The sequence below is a fragment of the Bos grunniens genome, chromosome 21, assembly GCF_055505025.1.
Source record: "Bos grunniens cultivar Pamir isolate PY7600 chromosome 21, Bosgru_T2T1.0, whole genome shotgun sequence".
In the NCBI taxonomy this organism is placed as follows: Eukaryota; Metazoa; Chordata; class Mammalia; order Artiodactyla; family Bovidae; genus Bos; species Bos grunniens.
In genome coordinates, this window is record NC_141185.1 from 12,269,166 (window position 1) to 12,296,181 (window position 27,016).

The 27,016-nt window shown below is 41.1% G+C and overlaps 1 protein-coding gene across 7 annotated transcripts in view; it reads right to left on the reverse strand.

The window, feature by feature from the left end:
- UNC79 (unc-79 subunit of NALCN channel complex) overlaps window positions 1–27,016 on the reverse strand; it is a 277,121-nt gene that overhangs the window by 49,856 nt on the left and 200,249 nt on the right. For 5 of the 7 annotated variants that reach the window (XM_086363153.1, XM_086363150.1, XM_086363149.1 and 2 more), the window contains 9 exons: window positions 26,358–26,465; window positions 22,644–22,760; window positions 19,957–20,040; window positions 15,335–15,437; window positions 13,077–13,217; window positions 7,722–7,760; window positions 3,393–3,505; window positions 3,219–3,304; window positions 1,907–2,080 (listed from right to left, as the gene is read on the reverse strand). In XM_086363153.1, coding sequence (XP_086219279.1) covers window positions 1,907–2,080; window positions 3,219–3,304; window positions 3,393–3,505; window positions 7,722–7,760; window positions 13,077–13,217; window positions 15,335–15,437; window positions 19,957–20,040; window positions 22,644–22,760; window positions 26,358–26,465 — 965 coding nt within the window. The remainder of the gene's footprint in view (window positions 1–1,906; window positions 2,081–3,218; window positions 3,305–3,392; window positions 3,506–7,721; window positions 7,761–13,076; window positions 13,218–15,334; window positions 15,438–19,956; window positions 20,041–22,643; window positions 22,761–26,357; window positions 26,466–27,016) is intronic. The other 2 variants (XM_086363156.1, XM_086363151.1) reach the window with 1 other exon arrangement.

The window sequence follows — 27,016 nt, forward strand, 5'->3', positions numbered from 1 at the left end:
TGTCAGGGACCATGATACACACTGAAGTTTGAAATCCACTTCTCTAAATTGATGAGAACAAACTACAGAAAGTCTCTCAATGGCTTAATCTTTTCCCCAGAAATTAAATACAAAACAGGATGGTCAGAGGAAGTGCCCAGATAGAATCCAGCAGAGTGAGTTTTTAGATAAATTCTGAAAGCCTTTCACAAGAACCTTCTAAGAAAACCATTGCTCTATTTAATCTTCTCAGTACCCATAGGAGTTGATGTGACATTTACATTACTTTAGACCAGGGGCTGAAAACCAGCTGCTCATCAGGTCCCCATCGTGACCTATGAAGGAAGTCAGGAAATATCCTGGAAAACGTGGGCAGATGAGCAACACAAGGAAGGCATTCTCAAATAATAACTGATCGGAACCCAGTAGCAGCTGATCCCGTTAGAAAGGATGTGCTTTCTAGTTCTCAAGAATCTCAATTCTCCTTCTCATCTCACTCCACTCTACTCGTTTACCTTGTAGTCAGGGTCCTTTTGGACAGGGCTGACTGCTATAAATTAGGCTTACAAATTTGCCATGCCCGCCCCTCACCCCTTCTCCACTAGTGTGCGGCTCTTAAGCAATGAATGGCCCTGACTGGCTCTCTAGTCCTAGAGAGGATCCATGTGGTCTTGTTAAAATGCATACACTTGTATTCCTAAGTGTATCTGTACAGTAGCTATAAACATCCTTTGCCTGGATTTATTCAACTACTTCAGATTCTGGATAGACGAGGATCAGAGAACACGAGAGATGCTAAAGATCTCAGTAATCCTGCTTTTCACAGTAATTTCAGACTCAGAAAGCAGAACACACCAAGCTAAGGGTCCCTGAATTATCATCCCTACAGACATTATTGAAGGTCATATTTTCCAAATCTGCCAGTTAAGAAAAATGTATTATCAGAGATGGTTGGATTTAAAAAAAAAAAAATGTTACATGTATGTAATACTCATTTCAAAAGTGGTGCCGCCAACATGTAACTTCACTTGGCAGATCAACAAGTGATTTATTTTGTTGTGAGTTGAGTATTTTCATTCTGTGATCTGGATAAAGCACAAAAAGCTTGTGGAACCCATGAGGTTCAAAGACACAACAGTGGTCACCACCAGCCGCCTCTTTTCTCCCTGCGATGGAGACCTGAATGCCTTCAAATCACTCTTGTCTGAGAGTGACTCCAAGATCCCACTAGTGGAGAGGACACTAGTCAGAGACTTGAGTTCTGATCTTTCCACTGCCTCTATCTCTCTGAATTCGCAGTTCTCCGTCTGGAAAATGGGAGTATTAAACAGGATGGTGTTTATAGGTCTCTTCCAGTTTTAACAGTATACAATTCTGTGTTTCCATTGAATGGGCTCATGTTGAAAATGTTCCTTAGGCTACCAGATTTCCGGCTAGATAATTGTGTGGTATTCTTGGAGGGTGGCATGGCCCTGGGTAGGGAGTGAGGGTGGGGACGAGCATAAAGCCGTCAAACAGAAATATCATCTTGGTCTTGCAAGTACTTTATTCACAAACACAAAATTTTAGACAATTCTCTAAAATTGAAGCTTGACATTATATGTCTGGTCTCCTTTCTTATGAAACTATTTACTTACAAATTTATTTAATATCCATTTGAGAACGTTTTCTAGATAAACACAATCTACTAATGTCTTCCTGAACTTTTTATTTTTTCATCAACTGGAAACATGAAATCACTAAGTCAGAATGACTGAATATTACTGTCAATACTGCAACATTTGGAGAGAAAATCTCAATAACACTTTCTACTCTGTGGCTAACAAAGATTCCTTCTAGCCCTTTACAAAACATTAAATCTGCCTAGGCCAGGTGGCCTGCAAACAGTAAGGAAGTGATTTGAAATGAAATCCAGGGTTCAGCTTACCTTCAGAGGTAAAACACAAGGCAGCTTGGCAAAAAATGTCTGAAACTGATTGCTGATCGTGGTCCAGAGGCTACTGGGAGCATCCATGGGCAGAGCTTCCATGAAGGTGGCAATGTTTTCCAAACAGCGTATCATAGCACCCCCTGCTGGTAAATTCTTTTTGTTATTTAGACCCTAAAAACACAAAAGCATAGGCAATCAACTGCTGAAATGGTGTGGGAATTCAGACAGCTGTTTGGGGAAGATCAGTTTTTAAAAAATCATATACTCACGTTAAAAACGTGTTGTGTGTAAGCTTTGTACCCGGCAGGAGTACAGAGAAAAATGGACTAATCTACAGAAACTTGGGGGTAGGGGTAATTGTGATTTTTGACTCAGTGAGGAAAGGTAAAACATGAGCAGGAAACTGGAAATATCTTCCCAGGATCTACAATTGGCATGGTCAGGTGTTCAGAAGACAGAGTGAATGATGCTTGCTAGTATCTCTACCAGCAGTAATTAACACACACACAAACTCTCCATGGCTGTTCCTCTTACTCCAAATTTGAATTTCAGGAAACTTACCCATTTTCTTAAAAAACTTCCCTGGTGGCTCAGACAGTAAAGAATCTGCCTGCAATGCAGGAGACCCAGATTCAATCCCAGGGTTGGGAAAATCCCCTGGAGAAGGGAATGGCAACCCACTCCAGTATCCTTGCCTGGAAAGTTCCCAGGACAGAGGAGCTTGGAGAGCTATAGTCCATGGGGTCACAAAGAGTCGGACATGACTGAGTAAGTAACACACACATTATAGGAACAGCAAAGTCCCCAAGGCAAGCCGCCAACCATCCAAGTTAACTAAAAGAGTTAATAAGTGGAGGAAGAGAGACAGACTCCAAGTTACGTGATACAATGAATAAGCTGTGGAGGTGAGAACTGACTTCAAGTCTTGAGATACAGAAAATAGGCAGACTTTGAACCCAGATCCTGAGATAAACAAAGCTGTGAAGCTGAAATATGAATCTAAAGTCACATAATGTAGTGCACATGGCTTTATCCACCACACATTTTGGAAGCTGAAAGTGAGTGCTCAGAGGCTGGCATCCACCCCTTAGTGGAGGGGTCCAGAAGCTTTAAGTACATCCACACTAAACAGCAGTGTCCAACTGACTTTCTATACATTGGTCATTTTTATCTTTTAAGCTTTTACATATTAAATTATTCAGCATCTAATTTAACATTTAAATTTTTAATATTTAAATTAAATGACTTTGAATTTCTTTCTCAGAAGCGATTTCAACAAGGGCTTAGAGTGTCGACAAGGCAAACCTACCTCCAAGAGCTGGCTGAGAGCAGCAATAGAGCTCAGCTCGTTGAAGTCCATCAGAGATGTGGCCAAGGTCCGTAAAAAAGTCCCATCTGGAAAGTCAATGGTCAGATTTAGCAGTGTTCACGTTTCAGCAACTAGCCATGTCTGTGGTGTCAGCCTCCCCCGTGGATGAATTACCTTTGATGGTGCTCTGGAACAGCTGTGGGAAGATGCCATTGGGAGCCAGCTGATGGAAGATACAGCGCAGGAACTGCTTGGCCACCCCAGCTGCATTGCCAGGGACCATCATGCTGAGGTTGAGCAGAGAGAGAAAAGAACAAGGAATCTTGGAGCATCGAGCATGAGTTCAGATACTTATTTACGTATTTATTCACATGCGCAACCGTCCTCTTATGGAATAACTCATTGTCACTTGCATTAATGAAATGAAATATTCTAGTCACATGGAATCACTATTAACAATAAGCTTTTAGAAAGAAGGAACCAGGTAATGCCAGAGTTGGTCTCGGACTAATTCCAGCCACCCCGCTGGAATGGCTGGATGCGGGTTCCCAGGTCCAGAGAGAAAAGGTGACCTGCAAAGACCCTGATGCTGGAAAAGATGGAAGGCAAAAGATGGAAGGGTGGCAGAGGATGAGATGGTTAGCTAGCATCACTGACTCAGTGGACACCAATTTGAGCAAACTCCAGGAGAGAGTGGAGGACAGAGGAGCCTGGAGTCCATGGGGTCACAAAGAACTGGACATGACTTGGTGGCTAAACAACAACAACAAAGGTTACAAGTCCAGAGGGTCGCAGAGACAGGACTAGAATTCAGGATGAGGATTATCAGTAAGATTCTCCCATAAAGTGGCATTGGCTGTGAGAGTGAGCACCTCCAAGGAAGAATGCAGGGAGAGAGATGTTCATTCCTATTGGAAGAGCAGGCACATTTTCTTGGGGCCTCTGAACTGATACTTGTAAAAAGGTTAGGACTTTGATATATCCAGTTTTCCCCTTTACCCTCTACACCACCTCTGCATGTCAAAACAGGGAGCCAAGAGATGATTATGTGCCCTTTCCCTTTAGACCAAAGTATCAGAAAAGGGACTTCCCTGAAAGTCCAGGAGTTAAGACTCCTCTCTTCCACTGCAGGGAGCACGGGTTCAACCCCTGGCCAGGAAACTCCGATTTCACATGCTGCACATGTTAATTGCTCGGTCATGTCCAACTCTTTGCGATCCCATGGGCTGTAGTCCACCAGGTTCCTCCATCCATAGGATTCTCCAGGCAAAAATACTGGAGTGGGTAGCCATTTCCTTCTCCAAGGGATCTCCCTGACCCAGGAATCGAACCCCTGTCTCCTGCATTGCAGGCAGATTCTTTACTATCTGAGCCACTGGGGAAGCCCCACATGCTGTATGGTGTGACCAAAAATAAATAAATAAATGAGATTAAAACATTAAAAATCTCACAAAGTATCAGAAAGGACATTTCCAGAGGTGATTCTGGCTGAGTGGCTGAAAGGAAGAAAGAGGAAATCAAAGAGCCCAGACAGATAACTCATAAAAAGTCCCTCTTACTTAAATTGTTCTTTCTGCCTGTCTACCCTGATATGCTGGTTCAAACTTGTAGGTCAGAAACATTCTTCAGGAAGAAATGACACCAAGTTTTCACAAACTCTTTCAAAAATTAGAGGAAGGAACCCTTCCCAGTTTATTTTATGAGGCTAGCAAAGCCCTAAAGCTAAAATCACATAAAGCATTACAAACAAAACAAAATAAAACAGAACGAAAACCAAGAAGGAACATAAAAGAAATAAAAAGAAAAAGGACAAACCAATAGTCTTCATGGACATTGAATCCAACTGTACATGCATAAGAAGAACGATTGACCATGACCAAATAATTTACCCCAAGAATGTAAGAATGACTTGATATTCAAAACTCAGTTAATGGAATTTAATATCTTAAAGAAAAAAGTGCAAAACACATACCATTATTTAAGTGCCTTTGGCAAAATTCAACATAAATTCATGATAAAAAAAATTCTCAGAAAAAAACTAGAAATAACTAGAAATAGGAGGAATCATCCTGTCTGGGTAAGAGCACTTATGAAAACCTATAGTAAACACAATTAATTGTGAGATAACAAATGTTTTTCTTGTCAGATTAGGAACAAGGCAAGGATGCTCAATCACATCTTTATTATTGTACTGGAGGTCCTAGTCATTGCAATAGGATAACAAAAAAAGGTATAAAAAATCAGAAAGGGGTAAAACTGTCGCTATTTACAGATGACATGATTTTTTACATACAAGTATGTTTACATTTCAAGGAATCTAAAAAGCAGCTATTACAACTAAGTGAATTTAGTTTATTACAGTACAATGTTAAAAAAAATAGTATATTTGTATATCAGCAGCAGAAAGTAAGAAAATAAGAAAACTTTTTAAATTCTGTTTACACTGGCTTTAAAAAAAATATTCCTGGTAGTAAATTTAACAGAAGTTATGCAAGATCTCTACAGTGAAAGCCACAAAACACTGCTGACAGAAACAAAGACTAAATGAAATGAAAGTATATACTATGTTTATGAATTAAAAGATAATATTTTTATAGGGGCATTTATCCTCAGATTGACTTATAGTTTGAAGACAGTCCTAGCAGGCTTTTTCTCCCTGGATTGAAAAGCTTATTCTAAAATTTATATGGAAACATAAAGAATCTAGAATATCCAAACTAATCTTGAAAAGGACGACCAAAGTTGGAAGATTCACACCATCTGACTTCACGACTTACTCTACAGCTACAGTGACCAGCACAGCGTGGTGACGGTGTAATGTACGGATCAGTGAAAAAGACCAAGAACCTGGAAGTTTTGCTGTTGTTCAGTCGCTGAGTCGTGTCCAGCTCTTTGCGACCCCATGGACTGTAGCCTGTCAGGTTCCTCTGTCCATGGGATTCTCTGGGCAAGAATACTAGAGTGGGGTTGCCATTTCCTATTCCAGGGAATCTTCCCAAACCAGGGATCAAAAATGCGTCCCCTGAACAGCCTGCATTGGCAGGAGAATTCTTTACCACTGAGCTACCTGGGAAGCCCTTGGGATATGTGGGCATATGCATGTGCTGCTTCCTCCACCAGGAACATTTTTTTGATAAATTGCTGTGTGGAGCACTCTCCTACTATCTTATGTTTTGTTTAAATATCATTTGCTCAGAAAAGCTACTATAGCTAAAATACCACCTCCACCCCTCTCTATCTCCTGGGCTTTCTTGATTATTTTTCATAGAATTTAGTACTAAATGATATTAAATTATCAGGGGTTTTTTGTTGTTGTTAATTAGCTCATTGTCTGCCTCCTCAACTAGAATCTAAGTTTCACGAGAGCCAGGATTTGCTCTTTTGTTCACTAGGGTATCCTCAGTTGCCAGCAGTCACTCTATAAATAGTTGCTGAATAGGTAGCACTCTGGCTTGGAAAATCCCATGGACGGAGGAGCCTGGTGGGCTGCAGTCCCTGGGGTCGCTAAGAGTCGGACACGACTGAGCGACTTCACTTTCACTTTTCACTTTCATGCATTGGAGAAGGAAATGGCAGCCCACTCCAGTGTTCTTGCCTGGAGAATCCCAGGGACAGGGGAGCCTGGTGGGCTGCCGTCTCTGGGGTCGCGCAGAGTCGGACATGACTGAAGCGACTTAGCATAGCATAGGTAGCACTAATGGTAAGGAATTTGGGCTCCCCTGGTAGCTCAGCCGGTAAAGAATCCACCTGCAATGCAGGAGACACCAGTTCGATCCCTGGGTCAGGAAGATCTGCTGGAGAAGGGATAGGCTACTGACTCCAGTATTCTGGCCTGAAGAATTCCATGGACTGTATGGTCCATGGAGTTGCAAAGAGCTGGACATGACTGAGCAACTTTCACTTTTAGTGGTAAAGAACCTGCCTGCCAATTCAGGAGACGTGATATCAAGGAAGCAGGTTTGATCCCTGGGTGGGAAGATCCCCTGGAGGAGGGCATGGCAACTTACTCCAGTATTCTCGCCTGGAGAATCCCATGGACACAGGAGCCTGGTGGGCTACCTTATGGATATAGGGTTGCAAAGTGTCGGACACGCACGACTGAAGCAACTTAGCATGCACGCACACAGGCACATACAAGCCTTAATATTCTTTCTGTTCATAGCATTTAGCAGCTTACAATCACAAACTCATGCAAATATTTAATTCATGTTTGCCTCTCAGACAGACTTTAAGCCCCTCAAAGGCAGGAATCATGTCAGTTTTGCCCCCAGTAGAAACCTAAGTATCTAGCACGCTGCCTGATACAGAGTGGACTTAAAAGTATTTGTTGACTAAAATGAGTGAATAAATGAAGGTGTGAATGCAAAATGAATGTGTGCTCTCTGGAGTTGCAACCGAACGTAACAATATTCGTCTCATGGTAATCACACTTGTGTTTTAGAAATGGATGAACGTGCACAGGGACAAAAGGAAAGTGAGCTTTGCCTCACTGAAGGAGCTTACCTTTCTGCTTGATTAGAAAAAGTCATGCTGGAGGCCAATCTAGGGAGTAAAGTAAACAGAGTCACATGAGTGTCATGCTTTCATGATGAAATGCAAGAGTACTGTATGCCCCACTGCAGCTCCCACTTAGATGGGGGGCATGTAAAACCATTGACAATTCCCTTGAGCAGGGACAGAAGACCCATTCAGGGGTCAGTCTCCAGGTTCAGCTTACTCCAGTTTCTGAACTCTGCTTTCTACATCAAATTAGATATTTCCGTGGTGAGGCATACAGTTGAGTTAGTTGACTATCACCCAGCCAATCTACAAGCATGTTCTTTGCAACCAAATCTAACAGATGTCAGAACAGTATTTGACCTAGTCCACCCCTATACTGAAAGTGAAAGTTGCTCAGTCGTGTCCCACTCTTTGGGACCCCATGGATTATACAGTCCATGGAATTCTCCAGGCCAGAATACTGGAGTGGGTAGCCTTTCCCTTCCCCAGGGGATCTTCCCAACTCAGGGATTGAACCCAGGTCTCCCACATTGCAGGCAGATTCTTTACCCGCTGAGCCACAGGGCAAGCACAAGAATCCTGGAGTGGGTAGCCTTTCCCTTCCCCAGGGGATCTTCCCAACTCAGGGATTGAACCCAGGTCTCCCACATTGCAGGCAGATTCTTTACCCGCTGAGCCACAGGGCAAGCACAAGAATCCTGGAGTGGGTAGCCTTTCCCTTCCCCAGGGGATCTTCCCAACTCAGGGATTGAACCCAGGTCTCCCACATTGCAGGCGGATTCTTTACCCGCTGAGCCACAGGGCAAGCACAAGAATCCTGGAGTGGGTACCTATCCTTTTGGCAGTGGATATTCCGGACCCACGAATCGAACTGGGGTCTCCTGCTTGCAGGTGGACTCTTTACCAACTGGGCTATGACGGAAGCCCTATCCCCATTTTAACTCGACTCAAAATTCATTTCTTTGTATAACTGATTCACTTGGCTGTAGAGCAGAAACTAACTCAACACTGTAAAGCAACTATTCTCTAATAAGAATTAATTGAAACAATTCATTGCTTTGTATACAACTTCTGAAACCTAATCACAAATAAGCCACAAACTGTAAAAACCTCTAGAAGATAGTAAAATGTGTAATAAAGGAATTTGTCAGCTAACTGTTAAGTTGAAATGACATCTTGGGAAGAGAAATTTTTTAGGTTAAGTAATCAATATGCTAAGTTGCTTCAATTGTGTCCGACTCTTTGTGACCCTACAGATAAATAGCCTGCCTCTGTCCGTGGGATTCTCCAGGCAAGAATACTGGAGTGGGTGGCCATGCCCTCCACCAGGGGATCTTCCCCACCCAGGGATCAAACCTGAGTCTTTTATGTCTCCTGTATTAGCAGATGGGTTCTTTACCACTAGCACCACCTGCTGCGCTGCTGCTAAGTCGCTTCAGTCGTGTCTGACTCTGTGCGACCCCAGAGACGGCAGCCCACAAGGCTCCCCCATCCCTGGGATTCTCCAGGCAAGAACACTGGAGTGGGTTGCCATTTCCTTCTCCAATGCATGAAAGTGAAAAGTGAAAGTGAAGTCACTCAGTCGTGTCCTACTCCTAGCGACCCCATGGACTGCAGCCCACCAGGCTCCTCCATCCATGGGATTTTCCAGGCAAGAGTACTGGAGTGGGTTGCCATTGCCTTCTCCTGGGAAGTCCCAATTATATGGTTCCATATAAATGGAAATACTCTAGATGTATAGAAAGAAAAAGAGTGTACTAAATTGATGGGTTTAGTAAAACATGTCTTGATCAGTAAGATATTGAAGAAACAAACATGGATAATGCTAAAATTTTATTTAACACCGTAACAATGAATCACATTCAGACTGCATTTGGAAAGGAACAGAGGGTCCAGCACCAGTAACACCAGACACCATTCCCAGTTGGCTCTTTCACACTAATGACACTACAGTGAGTAGGTAAGCACTGGCAAATGAAATAAATAGTAAAGAAGGGTGCAGTCAACGTGATCTTGAAGGCTGCATCTAGAAAAAGGGATGAGTAAATTAAGAGGGATCTAAGTAGAGAGCAAAAAAATGAAATCATATAGAAAGTCTTGTGTGATAAAATGGATGTGCCAATACAATATTGTAAAGTTTAAAAATAAAATAAAATAAAATGGATGTGCTGAATACACACACTCTTAGAACATGCTGGAAATAGTTCCTGTGGGACTAAAATAAATAAATTAAGTGTTCATAAATCCACATTACCTCATTCGGAATTGAGTCATGCTAGTCTGATGTGGAGAAGGCAATGGCACCCCACTTCAGTACTCTTGCCTGGAAAATCCCATGGACAGAGGAGCTCAGTAAACTGCAGTCCATGGGGTCGCTAAGAGTCAGACACGACTGAGCGACTTCAGTTTCACTTTTCAGTTTCATGCATTGGAGAAGGAAATGGCAACCCACTCCAGTGTTCTTGCCTGGAGAATCCCAGGGACGGGGGAGCCTTGTGGGCTGCTGGCTATGGGGTCGCACAGAGTCGGACACGACTGAAGTGACTTAGCAACAGCAGCAGCAGTCTGATGCTGGGAGGGATTGGGGGCAGGAGGAGAAGGGGACGACAGAGGATGAGACGGCTGGATGTCATCACTGACTCGAAGGATGTGAGTCTGAGTGAACTCCGGGAGTTGGTGATGGACAGGGAGGCCTGGCGTGCTGCGATTCATGGGGTCGCAAAGAGTCGGACACGACTGAGCTACTGAACTGAACTGAACTGAGGAACCCCTAAACCAGGTGACTACTCAATCTGCTTTATCAGTAGTTCTAGCTGCTAAGAATCATGGCAGCTTGCTTTAACGCTCTCTCTGTCTCTTGCTTGTCTGTCCAAAGGAGGTAGAGATTTACTTTTTTTGTTTTGGCTTGGGGTGTTTTTGGCCGTGCCCTGAAGCATGTGGGACCTTAGTTCCCCAAACAGTGATGGAAGACATGCCCCTTGCAGTGAAGTGCATGATTAACCACTGGACCACCATTTGTACACTTAAGTATCAAAATATATCTGCACTGTTTTCTTCAAAGTTTGTGTGTTTCTATCCTAACAGTTGCCAATGCTTGAACACAGTTTATTCTCTCTTATGTTAAAACAAACAAAAACAAAATAAAAACCCCTCTATGTATCTATTATAATAACAGATCATCTATTTCAAGGAGATAGTAGAAGACCAGAGCAATAATTCTGTCTGTTCTAAAACTGAAAAGTATTAATAATAGGAATTATGCATTTGCATTAATAAAAACTTCCAATTTCACAAGTCTTACTCATAGCTGGTATAACATTTATTCCATGTTTATTATGATTAGGTAAAGTCAAGGGCTTAAATGAAATAATTCATCTTTTCTTATCTCTCTGTGTTCATCACTTACTTCACACATTGGCTATTTCTAAGTATTAGAGGTGGAATAGTTACCCCATCTCTGATTATATACTCTTAAGGTATTCCCTGGTAGCTTAGCTAGTAAAAACTCCGCTGCAATGCAGGAGACTCTGGTTTGATTCCTGGGTTGGGAAGATCCCCTGGAGAAGGGATAGGCTACCCACTTGAGTATTCTTGGGCTTCCCTCGTGGCTCATGGTTCAGTTCCTGGCTGGGAAGATCCCCTGGAGGGCATGGCAACCCACTCCACTATTCTTGCCTAGAGAACCCCCATGGCAGAGGAGCCTGGTGGGTTATAGTCCATGGGGTTGCAAAGAGTTGGACACAACTGAGTGACTAAGCACAGCACAAAATATACACATCTAAGGGGATTTTAACGCTTCCCTGTTTAACTTGAAATCATCTTTTTTTTTTTTTTCATTAGAAACATTAAATTTTAGCTCCATTAATATTTATTCTCTTTCCTCCATCAAATACCAGGAATTTGAGGTTTCCCTTGTGGTCCAGTAGTTGAGAGTCTGTCTTACAATGCAGGAGACATGGGTTCGATTCGTGGTCTTAGAATACAACCACCTGCCGTGGGGCAACTCCACCCATGTCCCACAAATACTGAGCCTCTGCCCTAGAGTCTGTGCTCTGCAACCAGAGAAGCCACCACAATGAGAAGCCCTCAAGCTGCAACCAGAGAAAGCCTGCATGCAGCAACAAAGACCCAGACATTTTTAAAAGCTTTTATTTAAAAAAATACCAGGAATCTGTAGAATCCAGTTTTTTCTCTAACCTCCTTCATAGAGACTTTTCCCTAAGAAATCATTTCCATCCTGAACTCCCATAGCACTCAGCACACACACTCAGCACAGCTCTTAATGATCTCCCATCTTTTATGGCTACTCAGTTTTGCCACACATCACGGTCCTCTTCAACAACTAAGCCACAAAGCGCTTAAAGGCAAGAGTTAGGCGGGTGTGATGCCTGCAGCCTAGAGACCTTGCTCTCTGCTAGCACAGGCTGCACACGATATTCATTTGCTGCTGTTTCGGCACTAAGTCATGTCTGACTCCTGTTGACCCCATGGACTATAGCCCAAAAGGCTTCTCTGTCCATGGGATTCTCCAGGCAAGAATACTGAAGTGGGTTACCATTTCCTTTTCCAGAGGATCTTCCAAGCCAGGGATTGAACCCTTGACTCCTGCCACATGTCCTGCATTACAGCAGGTGTTCTTACTGCTCAACTACCAAGGAAGCCCCAGTACATTCACGTGGAATCTAGTACAGTCCTCTCCTGTGCATTGTGTATGCTAGAACTACACTTTGTTACTGAGTTTGAACTCTACTTCCATGAAATATAACACTTTTCTTCTAATGTCCTATGTACTAAATGGAATTTTCTTTATATGAAAATTCTCTGAGCAGCTAAGTTTTAATCAGTCAGGCTGAAGGCTCTATTCCCCAAATGTGTGCCTCCTTCCTTTTTCCGAGTCAGAAGTATAAAACTGCTATACTTCCATTTATCCCTTCATAGGACAGTGCCCCAAGTTGCATAATGAAGTGAGCCACCCCCAGATTACAAAGTGCCTGGAAAACCCATCTTAAAACAGACAGAGAGAGGTAATAATATCTAAAAGTTACAACGTGTTTAGTGTGAGGAATTCACAGTTGTGAGTGCTGTGACACACACTGGCTCACATAGTAACAGGGAACAAGGAACCAGTAGAGTCTTCTCAGTGCAGTTTCCTCTGGCTCCACTCTGATACTGTGACTTGTGACCCTGCATGGCTGTAGAATTCAACCAAAAATTTGCTCCCTTTGGTTTGTGAAATTAGTCTGAGTTGATCCCACAGATATTAAGCATCTGTAAGGTTACAGAATGTTTCACCTTGAACTGACAAGGTTAATAGACTAAGGCTCCTTTCTACCAATCAAAACAGAAGCTGACATTCACCTTCCCACAGACTGCATGATGTCCAGCAACAAGGGGGCTGCCAAGTCTGGGCTTAAGTGGATGAACGTGGACAGGACCACAATGGCCAGCCCCAGGGTTTCCTCATCGTACTCTTCAAGAATGGCCCCACAGTCATGGCATCTGCAAAGAAACGGAGGAGTGCTTTCCATGAGAGCTGACAATGGTTTCAAGATATAAGCGCGTATAGCCTTTTTTTTTTTTTGGTGAGAGTTGGAAAAATCCCCAAAAGGAGGTCAGTGGTCCCTTTTTAATAATAAATAGGACACTCAAACACTAGTCTCACCTTAGACACAGAAGTAGCACACACAGAAGAGACCGTGAAGTTTCCTCTGATCACTGAAAATGGTCTTTCAACTCATAGCTATCTGGTCTATACAAGCAATATTGATTCATTTTACAAGAAGTACCAATTGGACTAATAATTTGAGGTTTCTGGTTGAGGGATTTTATGTATGTGAAATTATTTCCAGGGATAATCAATAAGCAGATTTTTTTTCATTGGTTGAAATTAAAAGTGAAAAATGTCTAGACACAAATAGAAGCCTTCCTAAACTTTCAGATCTAAAAATGTCCTATTTGTGAGTGAAAGAATAGTCAATAGAACCCTATAGAAAACCTCACTCAGATCAGTTTTATGAACTCACCACCTACTGAGTATAGTCTATAAAAACACAATGGCCCTTGCTCTTAAGGAACTTCCAACTTGTTGCTCTTCACACTATCTAAGGTAGGTTCGGTTAATTTCATCTCAATGAAAGCAGAGCTCTTTTCTTCAGCTGCGGCTGGGCAGCTTTATAAAGTGAAGGGAAGTCTACTAGGAAAAGCAAAGGGAGCAGAACTACGATTGCTACTGTGACTTTCTATCTGAAAACTTTCTAAAATACGTGTGTATGTGCATGAATGTGTGTGTATAAATATATATATGTCATCCTTACAAAGTGACTTTTTTAAAATACAAAGTTCACTTTTGTAACTAAAAAATAGATATCAGATTGGCCCAAAAGTTTGTTCGCGTTTTTCCATAAGCTATTATGGAACCCAGTGAATCGAGTTCCCCCAACAAAGGCAACCGGGAAGACAACTAGGAAAGATTGAGACTTGGAGGAGGACACAAAACGGAGGAAATTATACCAAAGAAGGAGCTAAGAAGAGCCCTCCACAACCAAGTAGGTGCTCCCCATGTGGACATTCTAAGGCAGCTGTTCGAGATAGGCCTTTCCCTTCTACTGTAATGATAGCCAGCTATGACCAGCCGCAAGGATCCTCACGCACCTCCTCCAACCTCACCTTCCTCCCTTTTTATCACAAACTTACTCAATTTGTCACTTGGCTCACCTTTACCAGGAAGCCTCCTCAGCCCAAGAGAGATCTCTCCAAGCTTGAAATCCTACACGTCTTATTCTTTATCATACTTACTGAACAACATTTATATGCCAGGCAATGTAAAGGGAGCTCAGACTACAAAATACAGAGGAAGGAGTCCAAGTCGCTAAGGAACTCACAGTCTATTACAAAACATGTGTACAAACAACTAAACAATTAAAATATAGTGTGCCAAGTGGTAGAATAGAGAGATATATCAAATACTATGGAAACCTGGAGAATTGCATGATGCATTTTGCCTTGTGAAATTAGAGAAACTTTGCCTTAAGCTGGATTTTGATGTATGAGCAGGAGTTCACCAGGCAGAGAAAGTACAGAGAGAAGGGCACCCATGAATTTGTGGAGGAGAGAAAGAGTTCCGGTGGTTAAGTCCATACATTCATAACCTGAAGGGCCTTTTACAATAAGCTAAAGCATTTGGATTCCGTAAGAAATCTTGGGATAGTGAAGGCAGACAAACAAGAGGCAACATAGCCAATCTGAGATTCAGAGAATGGATCTTGCCAGCAGGATGGGAAAAAGAATCAAGCCTCAAACTTAGTCCCACCCTAACAATTTAGAATCTCTGGTTGGGGGATTTTATTGGTGTGAAGTTGTTGCTAGGAATAATCAGTAAGTGGACATCACTTGCATAAATCCAAACGGAAAAAAAAAAAAAAAGAAAAATGCCTTGGCATAAACGAAAGCTGCTCATACAATGCTGCATTTCTAAAATAACAACACTCACGGCTACAGCCATTTGAAGAACAAATTATGACTTAAAAGCATAGTATGCTCCTCTGATATTTTCTCACACCCGTGGAGAGCCAACTCTCAAATCCTGTAAACAGTGAAGAAAATAACTGTGAGTTTACTTGTCTGTCATCACCGTCGGCTGCTCATCTGTGAATTCTTCAGGCGCAGGCACGAACATACTCACGATGCTGGGTGCTGACAGCAGGCTGGATTTCGTGGCCCCTGGATAAACAGTAAGACAACTGGTGAATAAATGCATGTTGCTCAGAGCCTGGAAAAGCACTACTCCCCTCTTAGAAATCCTGCCAAGATCCCCTTCACAGGATGTAACAGGCACAGCCCAATTTCATTGTGAAAAACCATCAAGAGTGAAACACATTCAAGAAAGACTGTGATTTGTTTTGGCTTATATCATTTTAAGGGTTTTCCAGGTGGTGCTGGTGGTAAAGAACCTGCCTGCCAATGCAGGAGACATAAGAGACGTGGGTTTGATCTTTGGGGCAGGAAGATCCCCTGGAGGAGGAAATGGCAATCCACTCCAGTATTCTCTCCTGGAGAATCCATGGACAGAGGAGCCTGGTGTGCTGCAGTCCATGGGGTCGTAAAGGGTCGGACATGACTGAGCAACTGAACAACAACAAATGATTCAGAGGATTGTTATCTAAAGGAAGCAACATAAAATTTTTTGGAAACTTCACCAAATGGGCAAGGTGCTTGAACCTGAGGGAGAAAAAAAAATAATATCAAAGCCTTTGAAGAGTCAAGATGCTTCATACAGACTCCCTCGCCTGATCAAAGGCTACAGAATCTGTTCATAAGGAGACCTTCGGACCCCAGTGGCAAAGGAAATTATCTGAAAATATCTTTATGTCACTTCTGAAGATCCAAAATGGAATCTGAATTTTGCTACTGTATTTATCAGCTCTCTCTGATCTAACAGACTTTCCTAAGTGTACCCAATTGTATCATTAACAAAGGTCTTCAGTTTTTTCATAAGGATGATGCTTTGAATGAAAGCAACATAGTTATTACTAGCAAAAGTATAAACTGATTAATGATAGAAAAGGCAAGAACTGGGCCAAGATAAAAGAAGATGTGATTGATTATTAAAACAGTTAGGTAAATAGAATGAAGTTGCTTCAAGAAACCAAAACACAGAAGGTTCAAATCCAGCACTCCACATTTCCTGAACACTGACACTCCGCATCTACCAGGTACCAAAATGTCTGTGCTAAAAGTGGGAAAACTCAGCCCCCAAGATACGTGGTGATATATATGCAGTCTTACTAGAAACATAAGAAATTGATTTTAAAAAAGAAAAAACAACTCTGAGTCAAGGGTTTCAAAAGATTCTTGCCAACTGCTATTACTTACACAGAAACCACAATGCAAGTCAAAAAAAAGAGAGGGAAGCAAAGTCATTTGGGAGGTTTCACACCAATCATTACCCAATACAAATGCCAAGGAACAGATATTTTTGACAATAGCATCGTGAATTTATTTTTCCATATGTCAACAACGAATGTACAATGCAATATTTATGACAGTCATTTATAAAGGCAGATAGGTTATGAGATATTGGCCCCTATATGGCAACATGAACTGAATCAATGGATTTCTAAATACTGCTTATGGTAAGGCAGCAAAGAGTAATGTTTGCAGGTGGGCAGTGCAAAAATGAAGCCATTGAGCTCAGCTTCTTTTTGTCATAACCGAGTCACAACGAAGTCTGCATTATTAAAGGGAGTCCCATTATCCCCAGTTGTTAGCAACACTTCTGATACTACCACCACTGTCCATCTACTCAATATCCAAAGTGCACCCTACATGGAATTAAGGAACAGACATAGAAGGTTGTTAGAAACTTGAATGAAGAGGAAACCTCCTACTATATGTTTGTAGGACATGCATTAAAAATGCATTCCAATATACACTAGGTGCAGACAAGTGCCGTTTGGTCCTACTTATATAAGATACCTAGAATCGTCAAGTTCATAGAGTCAGAAAGTACATTAGTAGATGCCAGGGACCAGGGCTGGGGTAAGAGGCATGGAGAGTCAGTGTTTACTGGGGACAGAGTCTCATTTCAGGAGACGAGTGATGGTGAGGGCTGTACAACAGTGTGAGTGCATGCAGTTAAATATGGTTAAAATAGTATGTTTTATATTATGTGACTTTTACCATAATAAAGAAAACATTTTAAAAAAGACCTCAAAAAAAGAGAGAGAGATAGAGAGGAGACCTCCTCCAAAGCCTAGCTTCAAAGTTGACGTTTTGGCAAAAGTCCCTTTGGGAGTCTTGGAGAAAGTATAAAGGTGTTGGTGTGTCTCAAAGCACATGCACACCTCAGCCCCCTATTTATCAGCGGATTTTTCAGTTCACCAAGAAACAGACTTTCTTTGTTCTCATTACCTCACTCCACTTGTGCTTCTACTGACTGCGTCCCTAAGCCATGGCCAAGCACCAGAGTTTGTTCAACATCCCTGGCTTCTGCTCATAAAAGCTTTCCCTTTTCTCCACATCCCCTCCAACATTTATCGTTCATAGATTTTTCTCAATGATGGCCATTCTGACTGGTATGAGGCAATACTTCATTGTAGTTTTGATTTGCATTTTTCTAATAATTAGTGACACTGGGCATCTTTTTATGTGTTTATTGGCCAGCTGGATGTCATCTTTGGAGAAATGTCTGTTTAGGTATTCTGCCCATTTTTTGATCAGATTATTTCTGATACTGAGCTGCATGAGCTGTTTATATATATTAGAGATTAATCCTTTGTCAATTGCTTCATTTGCAATTATTTTTTCCCATTATGGAAAACAGTATGGAGATTCCTTTAAAAACACAGGAATAAATCTACCATATGACCCAGCAATCCCACTACTGGGCATATACCCTAAGGAAATCATAATTCTAAGAGACACATGTACCCCAGTGTTCTTTGCAGCAACATTTACAATAGCCAGGACATGGAAGCAACCTAGATGTCCGTTGACAGATGAAGGGATAAAGAAGATGTGACACATATATACTATGGAATATTACTCAGCCATAAAAGAGGACGAATTTGAGTCCGTTGTAGTGAGGAGGATGAACCTAGAGCCTCTTATACAGAGTGAAGTAAGTCAGAAAGAGGAAAACAAGTATCATACAGTAACACATATACATGGGATCTAGAAAAATGTACCAGTGAACCTGGCAGAGAACAGACTTGTGGACACAGAAGGGGAAGGTGGCGGGTGAACTGAGAAAGCAGCATTGCCATATACACACTATCACGTGTAAATAGATGGCTAGTGGCAACCTGCTGTGTAACTCAGGGATGTGTGATGACCTAGAGAGGGGGGATGAGGGGAGGGGAGGGGAGGGAGACTCAAGAAGAAGGGGATATATGGGTATATATATATATATATACACATATTTATGAGTGATTCATGTTGTTGTATGGCAGAAACCAACACAACATGGTAAAGCAATTTTCCACCAATTGAAAAAAAAATTTTTAAAGGTTTCCCTAGGCCCATGAATGAGAAGTCTCATCTCGTTGGATACAAGGGATACAACTGCTGCTGCTGCTAAGCAGCTTCAGTCGTGTCCGACTCTGTGCGACCCCATAGACGGCAGCCCACTAGGATCTGCTGTCCCTGGGATTCTCCAGGCAAGAACACTGGAGTGGGTTGCCATTTCCTTCTCCAATGCATGAAAGTGAAAAGTAAAAGTGAAGTCGCTCAGTTGTGTCTGACTCTTCACAACCCCATGGACTGAAGCCTACCAGGCTCCTCCATCCACGGGATTTTCCAGGCAAGAGTACTGGAGTGGGGTGCCATTGCCAAATAAATCTTATCCAAAGCTGGAGTTAAGTGTCTCCTCATTCATTCCTAAGGAGAATCAAAAGGGATATGGTCCAAAACAATAGGTCTGCTTGATTTATGGGACTAATTAAGACATGTGGTCATAATTCTTTTTTGCTTTCTGGTTTTCACCCATGATAGGTTATCCTGCCTTCTAAATTTAAAGAAAAAAAGAGCAAAAGTAACAATTAACTAGACATAGGATGAATTTTAAAAATACATATTCTGGACTTCTCTGGCGATCTAGTGGTTAAGATGCCATGCTTCCAATACAGGGAGTACAGGCTTGATCCCTAGTCAAGGAACTAAGATCCCACATGCCTTGCAGCATGGCCAAAAGTTTTTTTTTAAATATTCTGATTATCTTAGCATAGATTTATTCTCAGCTTGCTCCTCCAATTAGCATAAAGTCAAGTGTTCATTTTGCTCGGTTTCAGATAGATGAAAAGAAGCTGTCCATCTATTAACTCAATAATCTAGAAGGAATATAAATAAGATGAACATGGTCAGAGAAGTAGATACAGGATACTATGGAAAACTAATATGTATTAGGAGGAACGCCAAAGGACCCAGAGCTGTGTGGTCTAGAAAGGATAGGAAATAAGCAACTGGAGGCTCTCTTCAAATGTCTGAAAAGTTAAATGAGAAAGTCTAGACTTGCTTTGTGTGGCCCCAAGGTTTAAAACTTCACTATCAAGAAGAGATTTTTGTCAGTCATGTTCAACGATAGGATGTCATACACACTCCTAAGTCGTGGAAGACTTTGAGCAAAGGTTGAGTCCTCTTCATGGAGCTGCTGAAGAAGAGATTTCAGCCCCTGCTGGCTGACTAGATGACTGACATATACAGTTCCTTTCACTCTTATAGTCAGGTTTGTGACACAGCTCACCTCTCATTCTCAACGGCTGTCCCTCCAGGTCAGGATTTAGGCACATAGGCACATTACATTGGCGCTTCCCGGGCTGTATCTGTTCTGTGGATGAATAGAACATTTCAGTCTTCGATGTGGTCAACTGCACACAATTCACAATACAATGAATTTAACCAGTAATCTCTTGGGGCCATCTTTGGTGATTGATAATGTTGCTTATTAACATTTATAGGAAACATTCTACATCTTAGCACAGGGTTGCCTGGGCTTTCCCTATAAACCTGCCATTCAGGTGCATGAAATGGAGCTGAAAGCAGGAGAGCATCTGAAACCATCCCTCCAAAGTCCAGATTCTCTAATCTCCACTCCCCAAAAGCTCAAGTCCCATATCTCTTGATATGAAATGGAAAAAAAAAAATGAAAGGCCAATGTCACAGCCATGAAAACAATGTTTTATGCAAATCAATAAAAATATAATGATCATTTGCAACAATGACCAGACAGATCATCCAGAAAACATGTGGAACTGGTAGCAAGGAAATGCGAGGCATCTGACTGAGGGCTGAGGAACAGGAATAAGGGGACAGGGGCAGATGGAGGAGCAGCACTCCAGGAACATTTGTTTGAGGTGAAGGATGAGGCAAAGAAGCAAGCCATCAGATGTGCATGGGTGGAGAAGTGGCAGGTACTCTGTGAATGAGCAGGTGCATGCTGCTGTAAGTTGATCATGACCCAGGTTTTAGGCTGCCTTTCTCAGCGTGTCTGCAGGACCAGATGCATTCTTTTGGAGACTAGCAAGTCACTGAATCAACATGACACTGTATGTGGTATACAGTGACATGCCACCTAACATGAAACTCCACACTCATTGACTCTCCTCTGGTCTTGGATTTGGGGAGAACTTTTTATGATACTAATAAAAGCGAGAATATTGAGATGAAGCTCCAGGAGGACTTGGTGACTAGCAAATCAACTTGGAGGATGGAAAACAAGCTCAGGAAAACTCAGATGAAAGAAATTCATACAGCATGTCAATGGCAAATATTAAATGAGAAATCAGAATGATATGAACAAGGCTGCAGTTTTGTTGAAAAGTGAAAAATTCAGTTAAATGGGTTATTTGGCATCATGTAGATTTTTTTCTAGATTAAAATTTGGAACAGAATTTGAGATCTATTTGCCTTTTTATAACTCTACAGAGTCGACCACTCCAGGCTGTAATTGTAGTCAGAATCTACAATGGTTAGCTTAGGCTGAGCTTGTTACAGAGAACAGTAATAGCATAATAAAAAAAAATCTCCAGGGCCTCAGGTGCACCTAACAAAAGATGGGTGTTTAGTTATCAGAGAATGAACAGAATAAATATTTCCATTGTCAGCTCCTGACACAGCATCAGCTCAGTAAAGAGAGAAACAAGGTCCTCTCTGGTGTGAACAAAAAAAGCTTCACCCAAACCCAGGAAACTTTCAAAGCTGGTTATTCAGTGTCTTTCTCCTTGTCTCCCTTAAACCACTGGCTTTTGGTCATTTCATTATTCATTACCACTCATCACTAAAAGGAAGATAAAACACTATACCTTTCAAATGTTAAGAACCTTAGAAAGGCCAGGAGAGTTGAAATTGTCTGTTAAATAAGATTGGGTATGGTGTGTAAGAGTTAGTAATCCAGATTAGTCCTCTCTCTCTTTTTTTTAAAGAATAGTGGGGGGAAATAAGATGAAATCTCTATGTAGATATTATGGCTATGAGAAATTAACAGTATCTTAATATTTTGGTCTTGTGGACATTGCAATTCTTGGTCATAAGGAAGGCTATTAAAATAATTTCACATAACTGTAGCCAGAAAATACTAAGATTTGAAAATAGTCCTATCCAAGTGTTGGCCCCCAGAGCATATCACACTAGTAAATCCTGATATTTTCATAGTGTGTGCATCTTGTGATAAGCTTTCACAAATATAATCTTGTAATCAAATGACCCATTTAATTAATATAAGGAAAAAAGGAAAGGCACGCACTCAAAAGAGCAAAATTGCGGCAGTACTACTGGCTCGAGGAAGTAGTACATGTGCAGGACGTGGTAACAAAGTTTAGAAAATGCAGGGTGATCATGTTTAAAATAGACATGTCATGGCAGTCAATTCTTACTTTAAAATTGAGGTTAGAGGCAGTTCCATCGTATGAGCATGAGGGTGTGCGGCTGCAACATGGTGACCCTGCTAACTAAAACACAGAGCTCATATTCCCAGACCTACCCGCAGATCATCACGTCACTAAGCTGACGTTGGTTATGACTGTTATCATTACTATCAATAGTCCCTTATTTTTGATACATCATCACTTATAAAACAGAGAATATTGATAATCGTGTTTTGTTTTCTAATTTGCAACATGAAATCATAGTTCCATACCCTCCTTTATGCATTTACATCATTTAACCCCCAAAGAAATGGCCTAAAATTATCTGGAATCTGAGTCTTAGAGGAAAAAAATAAAAGAGTTGGACCAGCTTAGATGGAAGAACCTGTGGCTCTTAAACACTCAGAAAGCTTAAATAGACTTATTAATCACCTTAGGTTTAAAAAAAAAATGTTTGAACCACAGAATACAAGAGAAAATCTATTCCTTCCCAAGGAAGCAGAGGGGACACAGAGAAAGTGGCATTCCCTAATCTGAGAGGTAAAACAAGAAGAAAAGCTTGACCCACCAGTGTCCCAGTTGCTGATGTTATGGGGGGCGCTAGACTGATGTTCCAGCTGTCGCTTCATTAACTGGCTCATTGTCAGAGCTCCCAGGGATCCCCTTTTCATCTGCCTATACTGAGCTATATGGAGGAAATTAGGAGATGATTACTAAGGGGAATAAATTTGCACAGCACACAAAGGCTCTACACAGCCATACAGAATCTTAATTGAACCTTCATCTGCTATTTATAATCATTTAGTAAGTTGTATGCTTCAGTTCAGATGAAAAACTAAGGCACTATGCTATTCTTGGTGCCTTTCTTTACTCAATAAAGAAAGAAAGAGTGGCTATGAGCACTCATCTGTAGCCTGTAAATATTTACCCCAGTTACAACAGTGTAATATTTTCATTTACTTCATTTATATACTCTTTCTTGTTCCCCAAAAGATTCAAGACAGATACTACTACTTCTGTAAATAATTTATAGCTTAACTTTCTTTAATGGAACTTGTGCATACATGGTTTCAGTCTCCTGATATCCCCCTGAGGTCCTGTGTGAGTGTGTGTGTATGTGTGTGTGTGTGTGTGTGTATTTGTACATGTATATTTTGGAGTAGGATGACACATATCAACCCCAATTTTTAGAGAGAAAAAAGGAAATGAAATTGTTATTTGGAACCAACAAGTTAATGAAGTGGTCATAAAATCAAAACGTGTCGTCTCCAAAATCAATGCTGTTTTCAATCTCTATATAAGCCTCTGCTTACTGTTTGAAAAATGTGAATCCAATAACATTCCACAAGCATAGTCTAGTATGCGTCTTTGTTTTAAATGAAATAGTGGTAACATTTTTATCTTGCAATTAGGCATTGGCAGGTATCCCATGATTGATATGTCAAGTACATTAAGCATTTTCTAACCAGAAAAACAGTGAAAAGCACTTCTGCCAATAGACTGCTGACTGAGAAAGCAATTTGTCTCCTACCCTTCTTTTCCTCTTCGAGTGGTCCCACCAATACCTGTCAGCGACCCAGTGAGAAAGGAAGGGTATATCTGACAGGCCTTATCTACATGATCCCAAACAACTAGCTATTTGAGAATTTGGGGTTATTTACTTTCTTATAAGGACAATTTCAGAAACGGAATCTCTAACATGTATATGGTCTAGAAGAGGATGGTAGAAACCAAGAAGTCTGTATGGCCCTTAGAAAGCCTTACATGTTATATACAGGTTTCCCAGTCATGGGACCAAGACAGCAACTTGGTGTGATGTGAACTCAATTATGACATTTTTAATGTAATTAGCATGCTGCTTCATTAATGGTGGTTATGGCATGTTTAGCTACAAAATAATCAGCTGATAAACTGAGCAAAAGAGAGGTGTGATGGGAATTCTCATGTCTTGGACTCCATGTTAACTGAATTCATGGAAATGACTATGCAAAGTAATATGAAAAATCTGATTCTTGTGATTGGTAAATTTTACAGCTTCATGATTCACTTGAAACTGCAGCTTCAGGTAAAATTCAAAGGCAGCAATGTTTCAGAAAATTTAACAAATTTCATGTAAAATTCAAAAGTGGAAATCTTTGAGAAGATTTACCAAATTTAAAAATTAGCATCTATCAGACAAAATCAAAGAACGATTAAAAACCTCTAGTGATAGAACAATTTCTCCAATTATCAGTTGTTTTTAAAGACAGAAGAATTCCCTGAGAGTAAAAATTCTTAATGTTCAGCACAGTATGTAAAGCACCTGGCATTGTCCTCTAAGAACACACCATCAAAAGCTGGTGTGTATCCAACACGCGCTTTTAATGGAGAGGAGGACAAAGGTGGAAATCTAATGATGCATTATGCTAAATCCCAAAGGGCTAGATTCAATCATGATTTTGGGTCATGACTTATTTGACACATTTATTTTGCGATACATTTAGCTAGCACTGAAGTCAAACTCAGTTAGTCATCCCCGCTCAATCGTACTCAACTTGGAATTCTAACTATGTAATTCACTATCTCTTTTTAGATGACTCTCGCAAATTAGGAAGAGAAGATACATGTTCATGATTTTAGTATGTGGACTTAAAAATGGGCATGTTATGATGCTTTAAAACAGATTTTTTTGTGATAAATAAGAACAATCAGGTTCAGAATGAGCCATTTGTCTTTGCTATCAAAAGGGAAAATAAATGGTACTTGGAAACACTTTCTTAGAATTTCTATAATCTCTATTATAACTGAATTTAAATTATTCTAAGGCAGCGGTGGTGATGGTTTAGTCACTAAGTTGTGTCCAACTCTTTAGGACCCCATGGACCGTAGCCCACCAGGCTCCTCTGTCCATGGGATTTCCCAGGCAAGAATACTGGAGTGGGTTGCCATTTCCTTCCCCAGGGGATCTTCCTGACCCAGGAAAAACCAGGTCTCCTGCATTGCAGACGGATTATTTACTGACTAAGCCATCAGGGAAGCTCTAAGCTGTGTTCCATACTAAAAAATGCCATGAACTTGAAAAATCAAACAAATCTAGCATCAATTCTTATCTCTATCACTTAATAGCTGTGCAAATTTAGACAAGTCACTTAGCCTCTCTGAACCTCTGTTTCCTAGTCTATAAAACTGGGTCAATACTGTCATACAGTACCAAAGGGAGGACTTAATAGACTAACAATGTGTATAAACCATTCAGCACAGTGCCTGGAACATGGTAATTGGTAGCTATTATTACTATTTATATCTGTAAATGCTTGAAGAACAAGTTATATCTTATTTATTCACCTTTGATCACCAGTGGCAAGCATCATGCCTGGCACTCAGCAAACTCTTAATAAATAGTTGCTGAATGAATGAAAGCATGAATAAATGAATGATGAAGATGATGTTGTTCCATACTACCAGTCCCACATTTAAGATCTTTATCTGGTTTTCAAGATCATCTTTATTTCCAAAGATGGTCAAATGAAAATTCACCAGCCTTGAGGCAGCATCCACATGGAACATAAAATATACCAGCGCATGTGACAAGGGTCTATGGAAATTCAGGTCTGTTTGTATCTTTGTATCTCTGAGAATTTCTCGTGCTGAAATCTCTTAATGGACTCCACTGAGCCAGGTGGACACCCTTATTTTCAAACTTCAATAGAATTCAAGCTCCTCATGGGGAAAATCTAGGACCCAATAACACAGGGCAGCTTCAAAATAGTTGCCTCCTATAGATCCAGTAAGGTTTCATGCCAATTTAATTTTCTGATCCTAGAGGGCTACATTCAGAAATAACTTTGGAATCATGATATATCGGATACATTTATTTGATGACAACTCAGAGAAAATTTTTGTCAATGACGGAGGTGATTCAAATTAAACAAAGGTGTTTCATGTAAAAATTCTGTCACAGATGGTGTTTTTCACTTGTCCCAAAACCAGTTCCATGTTTTGTGTCTAATCCAGTCATATATAACACTTATTCTACTGAATTATGACATGCAGTGATTATTCCATAACAAATTAGGATTCTCGGCCTATCACTGACTATACTGATTTATCAAACCCTTGAGATGCTGACAAAAGTGGGCCTCTGTCTCATAGTCTCTGAGAACACACAACACGGCATTACCTAGGAAGCTAACACGAACATTAAAGGAAAAAACAACACCAAGACTGTGAAATTGAAAGCAAGGCGGCAGATCATGGTCTACAATCGATGCACAGGCAAAACGATCATCAGAGGAAACCTTACTTGATATGGAGGAATGGCTGCCCGTCTCTGGCACACCTGCTTCCAGGGTAGGGGCAGACGAGGATTCTCGTGGCATTTCCAAAGTTGAAAGTCCTTTAGTAGCAGGATCTACCAACAAAAACATTATTTAGGATTCAGGACACTGATTAAAAGCAAGTTGGGGAACCTTTTCCATATATTCTCCCCTCTTGCCCAATACTCCCACTGAAATCATTACACACTTTCTGGCCCTACTGATGATTTTTCTGGAACCTCATACACACTGGCTTCAAAGTTCCACGGAGAGTCGTTTCCACGTTACACTCTGCATGTGTCAATACGCCTCTCAGAGATTAACAACAGCACTGTCACAAAGCTAGGGCTTGGCACGCTCACATCACATATTCCTGCACCTTTCAAGAACTGGATTTCTTTTCATACAAATCCCAAAGACACTTACAGGCAATCCACCTGTTTCATGCTACCGCTTCACCTTCGTCTGGCAGTTTCCTACTTATCACTTACATCTCAATTTGTACAGTAATTCCTCCTCCAAAAGGGCAACCAGGATCCCCACCCCCACATTCAAACAAAAAACTGGATCATGTGACCCTCTTATGTAATCCCAGAGTACCCTGTCCTAACCTTTACCAAAATTAACACACTAAAATGCAAGTGTC